The 14,243-nt window shown below is 41.4% G+C and overlaps 1 protein-coding gene across 1 annotated transcript in view; it reads left to right on the forward strand.

The window, feature by feature from the left end:
* The window catches only part of LARGE1 (LARGE xylosyl- and glucuronyltransferase 1), a 319,140-nt gene that overhangs the window by 252,012 nt on the left and 52,885 nt on the right, over window positions 1-14,243 (forward strand). Inside the window, exons 8-9 of the mRNA XM_053407478.1 lie at window positions 2,953-3,065; window positions 11,427-11,552. Of these exons, the coding sequence (XP_053263453.1) occupies window positions 2,953-3,065; window positions 11,427-11,552 (239 nt within the window). The remainder of the gene's footprint in view (window positions 1-2,952; window positions 3,066-11,426; window positions 11,553-14,243) is intronic.

Below are 14,243 nucleotides of genomic sequence, written 5' to 3' on the forward strand. Positions count from 1 at the left end.
CTGGTTGAGTAGTAGTGCCAGGTTAAATCCATAACCTTTCTCCCCCAATTTTGGGAACATTTTTCTCTCCTGGACAAAAAAAATACCTGCTGTACTAGATGTCAATCTTTATATTAAAAAAACAAGCGAACAACAACACCTTAACTTTTACCAATAGGATGAGTCAATAAGGCTGCAATCCTGTGCACACTTACGGAGGAGTAAGTCACACTGAACGGAATAGGGCATACTTCTGAGTATACATGTCTAGGATTGCTCTGTAAAAACCACCTGTGGTTCACCCAACCAGTGGATTGGCTGGTTCAGAATACATATTTCTTAATCAATGTAGTTTGAGACAGGACATGAAATGGAGGTGGCAATAAGTTCCTGTGAATATAATTTTACAACCTACCTAGGAAGCCTTTTTGATTGTCTTAAGTCACACTTACCCTTTCTGGATGTCTTCTGCCCTTTTCGGCCGAAGTTGTTTATTTAGCATTCCCCTTTGGTTTCTGCTTTTGTTCTTCCCCCCTACCCTTGGTATTTCACCTATTGCAGGTGATTGCAGCTTATAGCCCCTGTCTTGCTCCTTGGTTATTATCCTGATGTGTTAATTTTACAGCATCTCCAAGTTTAACTATATTCTGTTTCTTATCGCTCCTTTGTTGCAGTAATGAGGATGTTAAGCGAGAGAGGGCCTATCGCTGATCCCTCTAGACGGTTCCTGCTTGCATTAGAGGCTGCCATTATCAGGACCATTTTTTGTTTAGCAACTTACTAGCAGTTACCGTTCCCCAAAATGAGGTTCTTATCTATGTCCACTGGTATTTCTTATTGAGGCAGTCCCCTGAGACTCTATCTTAAAGGTTTCACTGAAAGCAGATACAGGGTTTGTACTACATCACCTTCATCCACTGCTTTTTGAAGTTTGGTTTTCAGCTATGTACGGAACAGCTGGGAGGGAGGAGACCCACTGGAGTATAATGAATAGACTGCAGCCTGTTTTGCATGCTGATTTCTGTGTTAACTCTGTCATCACTGCAACAGTCCACCATAATAGATTTTAACTACTTTAGTCTTCTCAGTTTGTCCTCATGTGCACTTCAATATTGTGGTTTTTATGTTGATCTTTTCTGTGAACCACCCTGAGGCCTCTGGGTACAGGGCGGCATATAAATTTAATAAATAATAATAATAATAAATAATAATGCAACGGGAAGGTGCTTCATTCTCGAAAGCCCTTGCAATGGGGGTGATAAGTGGAGAGGAAGAAAAAGTGGGTTGCTTAGTGACAGCTTCATTTTGGAGGCAAGTTGCAGCTTTGAATTTGGGGGTTTTCACTGGGACCATGGTGTGTGGGGGGGTCAGCCCTACCATTAGGCCAAACTACTGCCAATTGTCATGAAATAACAACAAATTGTAACTTGTTTAATTGATCATTATTGCAGTCAGGGGGGAAGGCATTTGTGGGATTTTCTGCTTCAGGTGCCAAAACAACTCCTCACTTGGCCTTGGCACCTTGACTTGAGTGGCAGGGGGCAGGAATGTCATTAAGTGCTCTGTCTCAAGCAGGAAAATGTTTTGGGATTGGTCCTGTGCAGGGGGAAATGGTTAATGTCAGGAGCTGGAGTCATGTATATGTCAGCTGCAAAAAAACAACAACACAACAACAGCAACCACCCATGGTGCCAGTGAAATTAACTCTTTATTCAAGGAAACAAACCACAGCTCCAGCCTAGTGGTCTCAGCAACTCTTTCTAGGAGGTCTTACCCCAATGAAGCAGCTGTGAGGACTGACGGTCCCAACCTTCCCAGTGCCCACTAGGAGTCCTCCTCTTCAGGGTCCTTCCCACACAGTCTCAAGCTGTGCCTGCACACAACCCCCCTATGCTCTGCCCATTTCATTTCTCTGCGTGTTCTAGGACCCCAGTGGGGAGGGGAGCAGAGCTGGTCTCAGCCGGAAGGGTTCTTCAGCATCCTGTCTCTCTGCCTCCTAACCAGTCCCCACTTCTGCCTCAGAGTCTGAACTGCTCTCTGCCACAGCCTGTTACCTCTTCTGTCAGCATCTCCTCCTCTCAGTCTGCTCCTTCTTCTCTCTGTAAGCCCTGATCATCATCCCACCACCAATCCCCTGGCTCTGAGCCTTCTTCCCCTGGGAGTTCCCCCACTGGTGCTTCCCACCACTTTTCTGTATCCAGCAATCCATAGCAGTTAGTAGCTCCTACCCCTCACCTGCTTCTTTTAAAAGGAAATGCATACATTGGCAAACAATGTCTTTAACTTACCAAGTTTGGTCCAAAGTTTCACAATTATTAAGCTAATTCTTTATTTTTTAAAACAAAACAACAGTAATAAAACTGGTTGTGTTCTGATCAGGATAGTTTCTTTCTCTTCCTCTGTTAATTGTTTTCTGCAAAATGATGGGCTGGTTCCCATTTTTAAAGAAAGTCCTTGCTTTTAACACAATTCAAAGTGTTGGTGTTGACCTTTAAAGCCCTAAATGGCCTCGGCCCAGTATACCTGAAGGAGCGTCTCCACCCCCATCATTCTGCCCGGACGCTGAGGTCCAATGCCGAGGGCCTTCTGGCGGTTCCCTCACTGCAAGAAGCAAAGCTACAGGGAACCAGGCAGAGGGCCTTCTCGGTAGTGGCACCCCCCCTGTGGAACGCCCTCCCATCAGATGTCAAAGAGATAAACAACTACCTGACATTCAGAAGACATCTGAAGGCAGCCCTGTTCAGGGACTGACATCTTAGTGTATTTTTGGTCTTTTCTTTGTTGGAAGCCTCCCAGAGTGGCTGGGGAAACCCAGCCAGATGGGCGGGGTACAAATTATTATTATTATTATTATTATTATTATTATTATTATTATTATTATTATCATCCCAGTGCAGCACTGAAACATGAAAGCCTTTGCTCTCCTTGTTTTCATTTTCTTTTCTTTGCATTTGTTGTTGTTGTTGATTCCAGGGGTCATTCTGCTACTTCTGGATAAATTGCGCAAGATGAAGTGGGAGCAGATGTGGAGGCTCACCGCTGAAAGAGAGCTAATGAGCATGCTCTCCACCTCGTTGGCTGACCAGGTGAGTGTGCAGTTCAAGGTAATGGCACAGAGGTTGCTCCTGAGAGTAAGTAAGGGGTGGGGAGAGAGAAAATTGACACAACTTTCCTAGCCAATGATGATTGCTGCAAAGATTCCCCTGGAAACATGTTGGGAATTAGGTGCATAGAAGCATAGAAAAGGGGACTTCCGGTCGGCGCCAGCGTTTAATGGCGGTCTCCTGCTGAGCTCCGCTCAGGGAGACTTCTCCGCGAGTTCGGGTCTGACCGCTACGGCGAAGCGGGGACCCCTAAAATCACAGGCGTGGAAGCCTGTGAACAAGGAGACTCGGTGGGCACCTGAAGCGCCCCCCGTTACTGTGAAGGAGCCTTTTTAAAGGCTCCGGAGCGGCAGCGGGTGAGAGCGCGGTGCTGAGAGTCGCTACCCAGCCCGTGGAGTAAAGCCGCGTCGCCATAACGGAGAGCGCCGATTCCTTCCTGGCAATTGGATTTACAAATTACCCGTGAGTAAGATTGGGAAACCTTCGGGATCTAAAGAAAAAGTTTTAAAAATTTGGCTGAAAACGGGAAAGAGCTAAAATAAGGAAGTCTGCCTTTCCCGGACTGCATGACAGCTAAAGCAACGATATATAAGCTGCAATTTGACGGAAGACAGCTCTATCTTTATTCAACCTGGCATTGAACCTGAACCTCCCCCCTTAGTAGCAGGAGCGGGGGGGACGAACTTGAACTAGTATTACCTGCTGGAAAGAGGCGAAAGGAAAAATTACTCTGCTGTTTTAAACCCTTGGGAAAGGACTGCTTTAAAAAAAAAGGATTAAGTCACCGGGACTGGGAACTGTCACTTGAGATTGGATACAAAGTTGGTGTATTGCAAGTTGGATATAAAGTAGAGACTTTATTTGCTACTGTTGGAGGCTGAGGATATAAAATTACAGCTCTTTTATTGGAAAGTTACCAGATAAGTTGTAGCCATTTTTGTTTCTTCTCTCTTTGTTTCCCTGTATCTTGAACTGTGAACTGCTCCCTCTAGAGGGTTGAGGGAAAATTTAACAGAACAAGTTAGTGGAGTTTTCCATCTGGAAACAATTCCTGTGGGAACGACCTTGGGACATGAGAGGCCAAGAGGATGAGATAAAAACAAGAGCAAAAACAAAAATTGCACAAAGGAGAAGAGGTTCCATATCAGGCTTAGCCCTTGCAGGTGTAGAAGGGCAGGAAAGAGGGATGGATACAGTGACACAAGCATTATTAAAAATTAATGAATCATTAGAGGCTTTGACTAAGCAAGGTACAGAAAACTCTAAACAACTAACAGAGCTATCAGAGAAGCTTGATTTGAATACTAAAAGTGTTGCATCTAATACAGAGACTATAAATAAATTAATTGAAGAAAATGTTGTAATTCGTAAGACTGCTGAGGAGGCAAAAATTAGAAAAATTAGAAAAAGTTAGAACCTGTTTGTAAAAAGCTAGAGGAGCATGAGGTGGCCCTGTCCCTAATAGATCTTCAGAGGAAGGAGAGGAACTTGAGATTGAGGGCCGTCCCAGAAAGTGAGCAGGACAATTTGGCAGAGTTCCTCACAAAAGAATTTGTGGATTTTTGGCAAGCGAACTTGAAAGAAGAGGAATTCAAGATAGTTACGGCCTTCAGATTGGGTAGAAGACAGAATAAAAAGAAAGCAAGAGATTGCCTGATAACTTTGAGATCTAAGGAGGAGAGAGATAAAATATTGAATTTACAATATCAAAGATCTCTGGAGATTGAAGACTCCTTTGTGCAGATTTACAAGGATATTCCTAAATATATCTTGGAAGTGAGAACCTACTACAGGGATTTGACTACCCTGTTGATGAAGAATAACATAATATACAGATGGGAGTACCCACAAGGCCTGTCTTTTAACTACAAAGGGAAAAAAATCAAAATAAAAACAGTGCAAGATAAAGAACAGTTTTTAGAAAAAAATCAAGAGGACCTTGTGAAGGGAGTGGTGGATCTGACTACTGAGGCAAAGGACTTAGCGGACATATCGAACTTGACATTTGGACTTCAGACTCCAACAAAGGAAGAACAATTGCTGGGGGCAGCTGGAGGAGCAACAAAGTAAACAACAATATGGCTTTACAATTTTTAAGCTGGAATTGTAACGGTTTGAACCTTCCCAGAAAAAGACGTGAGGTTTTTCATATTTTAAAAAAAAAGAACAATTGGACTTGATTTGTTTGCAAGAAACCCACGTGACTAGAACACATAGAAGATTACTGGTTAACAAAAGACTGGGACAGGAATTTATTTCATCAGATAAAGTAAAAAAAAGAGGAGTGGTGATTTATGCGAAGGAAAAATTGGCCCCCAAGTTGATGTTCAAAGACGAACAAGGGAGATACCTGGCAATTGAAATACAAGTCCAGGGAGAAAAATTTTTGATAATTGGGATCTACGCTCCGAATGAAGGGAAGTCAGAGTTCTTTAAGAAACTACATGAAACATTAATGGACTATATGGATTACAATATAATTATGATGGGAGACATGAATGCAGTGGTCTCTACAAATATGGACAAAGCACTAAGACAGGTGGTCTCCAAGGATGGGAGGCTACCTAAGACTTTCTTTGGAATGACAGATAACATGGACTTGATTGACATTTGGAGAACAAGAAACCCTCTGGAGAGAGAGGGAACTTTCTTCTCTGAAGCAAAAATGACCTGGACCAGAATCGATCAAATTTGGGTAACTAGTGGAATGGCACCTAAGATAAAGAAAGTGGAAATCTGCCCAAAGACTTGCTCCGACCATAACGCCGTAATAATAATAATAATAATAATAATTTATTATTTGTACCCCGCCCATCTGGCTGGGTTTCCCCAGCCACTCTGGGCGGCTTCCATAGAAACCAAAAATACACTAAAATATCACAGATTAAAAACTTCCCTGAACAGGGCTGCCTTAAGATGCCTTCTGAATGTCAGGTAGCCGTAAAGATGGAAATGAACACAACAACAGCTGGCTCCTTCAGATGGAGAATGAATGACTCCCTATTTAGAGATGAAGAGGTGTACAGAAAGGCCCAGAAATCTATTAAGGACTACTTTGAGATAAATCTGAAAACAGAGGTGGAAAAAAGAATAATTTGGGACGCAAGTAAAGCTGTTATGAGAGGATTTTTGATACAGCAGAATACTTTCAAAAAGAAGAGGCAGAATGAAAAGAAAAATAAAATTTTGGAAAAAATAAAAGAAGGTGAAAAGAAATTGAGATCAAAGCCAAAGTCTCATGAAATTTTAAGAGAAATAAAGTACTACCAGAGAGAGTATATGGAATTGATGAACCAGGAGATAGAATGGAAAATAAAGCAAATGAGACAAAAGACATTTGAATCGGCAGATAAATGTGGGAAACTTCTGGCATGGCAATTGAAGAAGAGACAAAAGTTGAATACGGTTACAAGCTTAGAGGTTGAAGGAAAAAACATTTTTAGGCCAAATGAGATTAGAAACTGTTTTCAGAGTTATTTCAGGAAACTTTATGCACAAGGGCCGGTGGAGGAAAAAGAGATGGAAGAATTCTTTAAAAAGTAGTATGGATTACAAAAAATATCTGACCAAAGTAGAATGATTTTGAACCAGAAAATAACTGAGCAAGAAATAGAGGGAGCCATTCAAAACATGAAACTGGGAAAATCTCCAGGACCAGATGGCCTGACTTCCAGATACTACAAAGCTCTGAAAGATTGGCTGATTCAACCGTTTAAGGAAGTCTGTAATGAAATTTTGGAGGGGAAGAAGGCACCTGAATCGTGGAAAGAAGCATATATTACACTTATACCAAAATCAGAGACTGAAAAGAACCAGATTAAGAACTACCGCCCTATATCATTGCTTAATGTGGATTATAAAATCTTTGCAGACATTTTGGCAAAAAGACTGAAGAGGGTTTTGGTGGGTGAGATTCATAAAGACCAGGCTGGCTTTCTCCCGGGAAGACACTTATCTGATAATGTGAGAAATATAATAGACATTATGGAGTTACTTGAGAATAATATTAATACTAAGGCAGTATTAATATTTGTGGACGCTGAGAAAGCCTTTGACAATATTTCTTGGAGTTTTATGAAAAAGAATCTCAAAGGAATGGGGGTAGGCCAAGGTTTTGAGAATGGTATAGGTGCAATTTATTCTGAACAAAAAGCAAAACTAATTGTAAACAACGTGGTTACTGAAGAAATTGCTATTGAAAAAGGGACACGACAGGGGTGCCCAATATCCCCATTACTTTTTATAACTGTTCTGGAGGTGTTATTAAATATGATTAGAGGGGACCAGCTGGTAAAAGGGATTCAGGTCGGAGCTAAACAATACAAGTTGAAAGCATTTGCAGATGATCTAGTTTTAACTTTGCAAGAGCCAGACACTAGTACGAAAAAAGTTTTGGAGATAATACAAGTTTTTGGTCGAGTGGCAGGTTTTAAGTTAAATAAACAAAAAACAAAGGTATTGGGAAAGAATTTAACGGTGGAAGAAAGAGAGAAGTTTCAGAGTGAAACTGGATTAATGGTAGCAAATAAGGTGAAATATCTAGGGGTTAATCTAACAACTAAGAATGTGAACTTATTTAAAGATAACTATGAGAAATGCTGGACAGAAATTAAGAAAGATTTGGAAATATGGTCAAATTTGAGACTTTCCTTGTTAGGCAGAATTGCTGTTATTAAGATGAATGTTTTGCCAAGAATGTTGTTTTTGTTTCAAACATTGCAGATTGTGGACAGAATGGACCGTTTCAAGAAGTGGCAGAAAGATATATCGAGATTTGTCTGGCAGGGCAAAAAGCCCAGAATAAAATTTAAGATATTAACTGATGCAAAAGAAAGGCAGGTTTGCCCTGCCGGACTTAAAACTTTACTATGAAGCAGCAGCTTTTTGCTGGTTGAAAGACTGGCTACTTCTTGAGAATACAGACATTTTGGACCTAGAAGGGTTCAATAATAGATTTGGTTGGCATGCATATATATGGTATGACAAGGTAAAAATTCATAAAAGCTTCAAAAACCATATTGTTAGGAAAGCATTATATAATGTTTGGATTCGTTATAAAGATTTGTTGGAAAATAAAACCCCTAGGTGGTTGTCACCAATGGAGGCTAAGGAAGTTAAAAAACTTAATATGGAATCTAAATGGCCAAAATATTGGGAAATTGTAGAACAAGAAGGTGGAAATGTGAAATTACAGAGTTATGAGAAAATGAAGTTTAAAGTAAGAGATTGGCTACATTATTACCAGATAAATGAAGTTTTCAAACAGGATAGGAAAATCGGCTTCCAGGTGGAGAAGTCAAAGTTAGAAACAGAACTGTTAGAACCCAATACGAAGAACCTGTCTAGAATGTATAACTTGCTGCTGAAATGGAATACACAGGATGAAATGGTTAAATCAGCTATGATTAAATGGGCACAGGACATTGGTTATGACATTATGTTTACTGACTGGGAACAGTTATGGACCACCGGTATAAAATTTACGGCATGTAATGCCTTAAGAGAGAATATTATGAAAATGATTTATAGGTGGTACATGACCCCAGTCAAGCTTGCAAAAATTTACCATTTGCCCAATAATAAATGTTGGAAATGTAATGAAACTGAAGGCACTTTCTATCACCTTTGGTGGACGTGCCCAAGGATTAAGGTCTTCTGGGAAATGATATATAATGAAATTAAGAAGGTGCTTAAGTGTACCTTTCACAAAAAACCAGAGGCTTTTCTCCTGGGCATGGTAGGCCAATTGGTGTCAAAGAAAGATAGGATGTTCTTTATGTATGCTACAACAGCAGCGAGAGTTCTACTAGCAAAGTATTGGAAGACACAAGAACTACCCACACTGGAAGAGTGGCAGACGAAGGTGATCGAGTATATGGGATTAGCAAAGATGACAAGCAGAATCCGTGACCAAGGGAAAGAGACGGCGGAAGAAGATTGGAAGAAATTTAAACTTTATCTTAAAAAATTTTGTAAAATTATTGAGTGTTAAAATGTCATGGGTAAAGCATAACAGATTTGCAGCGATAAATGATTGGATAGGAAAGAAAGAGGTTACAGAAAGGAACTAAATAAGTAATTGGGACCAGGGGTTGCTGAAAAAAAAAGTTCAAAACAGGGATGCAGAAAAGGGAGGCATGGGGAAGTCGCTGAAATTGGGTACATGAAAAACTTATGAAATTATACATGTTTATATGTTTGTTTGTTTGTGTTTGTCTTTTGTATTGTTTTATATTATATGTTGAAAAACCAATAAAAATTTTATTAAAAAAAAAATAGAAGCATAGAAAAGGTACACCAGCTTTCCAGGATGGTGGGGTTGCTTGTAAACATCAAATAAATGAATGAGTACCCTTCATTGGATCAATATATTTATAAAAATAAATAAATACTAGAAGTGAGCTTTCAAGAATCACACCCAGGCTGCAGGTGTTCAGAGTGAGAACTTTCAAAATGAATATTGTACTTGTGGAGGCTCATAGTTTATTTACATATTTATGTGTCGTATTTTCAGCCATTCACTTGATTCTTGAAACGGCTTACAAATGAAATAGAAGTTTGCAGATCCATGGCACCTCTACAGTGAAAAACACTGGATTTTAAAAACCTGTAATTGGAAGCCATGCATTAAAAACAAGACAAGGCCAATCAGCCTGCACAGAAAACATTCTGAAGAAGCCAAAACCAGTCAGCAGCAAATTGAACCTTGCTATGGAGAGCTTTCCATGCAGAATGAATGTCATTATGGAAAAAGCCAAACCCATTGCCCTTACCATCCTCAACCCTGTAGGACAATCATGGAGCACAGATCAAAGGGGCTGGGGAGTTACATACGAGAGGAGGCCCTACCAGAAGTTAGCAACTTCTGGGCCATTTACAGCTTGTGGTAGCCAGATGTCTCTTGTGCACTTAGATCCATGCAGCTCTAACCCATCAAGCCAAATGCAGCCTATTAGTCATGGAGGGCAGCTTTCCATAAATCTCATGATTTTGCTACCTGCTAAGATAGTGCTGAGCTGAGCTGAAAGTCTTTGGTTGCTAATTTTTGGTTCACAATGGGAGATGGGAGGAATGAAATCTAGGGGCACTGGCATTGATTCTTAATTTCCGTTTGTGGGGTATAAATGTAGTTTTTCAGAGTTCAGAGGAGACATCTGAAGGCAACCCTGTTTAGGGAAGCTTTTAATGTTTGACAGATTGTATTTTAATATTTTGTTGGAAGCCTCCCAGTGGCTGGGGAAACCCAGCCAGATGGGTGGGGTATAAATAATAAATTATATTATTATTATTGTTGTTGTTGTTGTTGTTGCTGTTGCTGTTGCTGTTCTCCACTACCTCCACAGAATGGCCCAGAACTACATCATGACATTGCTTCATTCCAATGAGCATCCTGGGGATGGAGAGGAATGATGGTTTGCACTGGCAGCCCCAGTGTTGTCTTTTTTACCCAGTTCAACTAAAACAGAAAAGATAGTTTAAAAAATGGAGAACTAGCTCTTGAGCATTTGAGGAATGCTGTTGGTGGTTGTTTATCCTGTAATTTCAGAAAACTAACATATTCGCCACTACTGCGCACGCACATTTTTCTTTTTAAAGAGATGCATGTCATTTTCTTCCTTTGAAACAAAGGGCTACAGGCTTCTATGAAGCCTGGAAATACTATTTCCTTCTCTACTGGTTTTGTCATTCTCAGTTCAGCAAACAGTCATTATGATTTCATCTGACTCCAGCAATTGCAACCACCTCCCTCTCTTCCATCCCTTGCCATACAATCTGAGCACCTCACAGACATTAAGGATATTATCCTCGCAGCACAGCTGGGAGTTAGAGAAGACTCATTACCCCCCATTTTGCAGAAGGGATGCAGAGATGTGGAGCGATTAATGTTCTGATTCAAAACCTATCAAAGTCCATTTTAAAACTCCTGCCAAGTTTGGCTGCCATTCTGAAGCCAATTTTCTTAAGAACAGTATGCTGAAAACCACTGGGACTACTCCAGAGTGCATATTGTTTCGGGTCTACAGCTTTAAATTGAGTTTAGATTGAAATTCTTTGACCAAAAGAGACACTATTCAACCTAGGACTTCAAAGGCAAGGTTGTCTGCATTCCATCCTTCCCTTTTGTTGAATGCTATTGGGACTGAACTGCCACCTGGCATCTTATAATGCATGAAATGTTAGGTCTGAAGTATGATTATGTGGGCTTTTGGGGAAGCCTCATAGTATCCATTAGTCTTTACAACAACAACAAAGATGTCAGCACTTTTACTTGTTTTCCAAAGGCTGAAAACTTTGTGTGTGTGTTTTTACAAAGTGGCAATTTTTTCTTCTCTTGTCTGGCAGGACATCTTCAATGCAGTCATCAAACAGAACCCCTTTCTTGTGTACCAGCTTCCTTGTTTCTGGAATGTGCAGCTGTCAGACCACACCCGCTCTGAACAGTGCTACCGGGATGTGTCTGATCTAAAGGTAACGTTGAACAAAACTGCTTAATTATGACTAACTAATCCTGCATGGGGTTAGAGAGAACGAAATGGATGTTTTCCCACAATGCAACTTAAGGGATGCCCTTTTAAGTAACTGGGCAATGTTATAAACAATGCATATAACAACAGGTTCAGACAACTCACTCCACATGTTGAAAGAAAGCAGGAAACCCCATTCCCCACCCCTTGCGGTTGTGCACCACAGCTAATGTCCACACATTCAAAATATGCAGGATGAAGCACTACATGTGTCCTGAGACAGATGTATCGAGAGCCAGTGTGGTGTAGTGGTTAAGAGCGGTAGTCTTGTAATCTGGTGAACCGGGATTGCGTCTCTGCTCCTCCACATGCAGCTGCTGGGTGACCTTGGACTAGTCACACTTCTTTGAAGTCTCTCAGCCCCACTCACCTCACAGAGTGTTTGTTGTGAGGGAGGGAGGAAGGGAAAGGAGAATGTTAGTCGCTTTGAGACTCCTTCGGGTAGTGATAAAGCGGGATATCCAAACTCTTCTTCTTCTGATGTACATGTGCAAATATCTCCATAGGTCACTCCTTGCATAGAGGTGCTTTATAAACATGCATCTATACACTCATAAAGCACCTTCCTGTGCATTCAGAACGAGCAGGCATTCTGATGCCACAGTGCCCAGACTGCCCTCCACATATTCATGGTATTAAGCATGCGAGATGTATCCTACAATAAATGCCACTGGGAGTGGAGGGAGAAAATGTTCATTTTAATGATTGCCAGCTACTTTGTAGTTTTATTTGCTGAGGAAATTGCAAATATACTGCAAATGCCAACACTTGGGCTTTGGACACATTAATGCACAATTCTATGCACCTTTACTCAGAATTTGCCGGTCAGTGGGGTTCACTTCCCTGTAAGCGTGCATAGGGTCACAGCCTCAGTCACTTAAAAGTGGCTACATGTAGAGATGAAACAGAACTATCTTGAACCTGTTATCACCTTCAGCCTTTTCAGGTGAATGGATCCAGCCTGTTGCACTTCTGCCTTCTGGAAATGGGTAGAAAGGATTAAATAAAATGTACTGTATTTAGCATAAAAGCACAGTTGTTTTCTGCAGGGAATTTTCCCAAGCAGCAATAGGGTGCCATCTGCAGTAGGGCTTCCCAAAAGCAGAAAAGAAATGTTTGGTGCATGCAAACCATTGCGGGAATGCTGCTGTGCACAAGCAAACCCACTGGCGCTTGCATGGATAAAATACATCCTTCATCCTTCCATGATTTTATCCGTATGCTGCCTTTCCATAGTTAAAACCATGCTCAAGGCAGCTTAAAGGTAAAGGGACCCCTGAGCATTAGGTCCAGTCGCGGACGACTCTGGGGTTGCGGCGCTCATCTCGCTTTATTGGCCGAGGGATCCGGCGTACAGCTTCCGGGTCATGTGGCAGCATGACTAAGCCGCTTCTGGCGAATGAGAGCAGTGCACCGAAACGCCGTTTACCTTCCCGCAGGAGTGGTACCTATTTATCTACTTGCACTTTGATGTGGTTTCGAACTGCTAGGTGATCAGGAGCAGGGACCAAACAACAGGAGCTCACACCGTCACGGGGATTTGAACTGCTGACCTTCTGATCGGCAAGCCCTAGGCTCTGTGGTTTAACCCACAGCACCACCCGCGTCCCCAAGGCAGCTTACAACATGAAAAAATCACATAATTGCAGACATAACAAAAGTAGTCACAAACAATAAACAAGTACACAACCAAACTGAAACAATTTCCACACAAATCATAATAAGATCTAAAATAAAGATACAAAAAATAATAATATCAATAACAGCAACAACAAACCCTAAACAATAGTCCAGCCCAAGAGTGTTCAGCAGCCTCAGCTTTTGTAGCTGGAGTCAGTCCAGTCCCAGCCTTCCCAGGCCAGGTAGAAAAGGGCCTACAAGGCAGGGAGCAGGTCTTCCAGGTCTCACAGCAAAATGGTCTCTAAAACAAATGCCTCCTCTTTCTAAGTGAAGCCTCTAACAGCTAACATAATTCCTGCCCTTCCTGTATTCTATTGGTGGGGGGGGGGGAATTGGAATGACTTCTTCCTTGTTTGTACTATGAACCAATGGTGCAGCTAGGCAAACAGCTCTGTATCGGCATCATAGTGACAGTTTAGTGAATGGTAGGCTAACATATGAGCAGTCCCGCAGTTTGCGCCTACAAAATCTGGGTTCTTGATTTTTTTTTTAAAGGTCATAGACTATTTCCAAAATAGATAGCTAAAGTCTAAAATTCTTAATGCTTAAGGAATGATTCCTGTTGACTACTTTAAGTTAGATTGATCGTTGCATTCGAGACAGATCTCACTCTTTGATTGTCCTACTTCCAACTTGCGAAGCAAATTCTACCTGTCACTAATTGGCTTCAGGGCCAGTGTCAGGACCAGAATTGGCATGGTCAGGCATCTGCCAAGGGCCAACAGCCCAGCAGAGGACCCATTAATAAAAGCCATCTCAACCTGTATCTCTTCTTCACCACTGCAGCCTGGTTATTCACCAGCTGCTTATTCTGGCTCAGTCAGTGGTGGAGCAGTGGATGAAGGAAGATCAGTAGATGCCACTGCCTGCTTGATCATTGGCTCACTGCCTAAAAGTAAGCAAATGGCAGCAATAATCAAGAAGAGAAGGAGCAGGACTCACTGTGGGAGTGAGT

Source organism: Podarcis raffonei, chromosome 10 (assembly GCF_027172205.1).
Source record: "Podarcis raffonei isolate rPodRaf1 chromosome 10, rPodRaf1.pri, whole genome shotgun sequence".
Classification (NCBI taxonomy): Eukaryota; Metazoa; Chordata; class Lepidosauria; order Squamata; family Lacertidae; genus Podarcis; species Podarcis raffonei.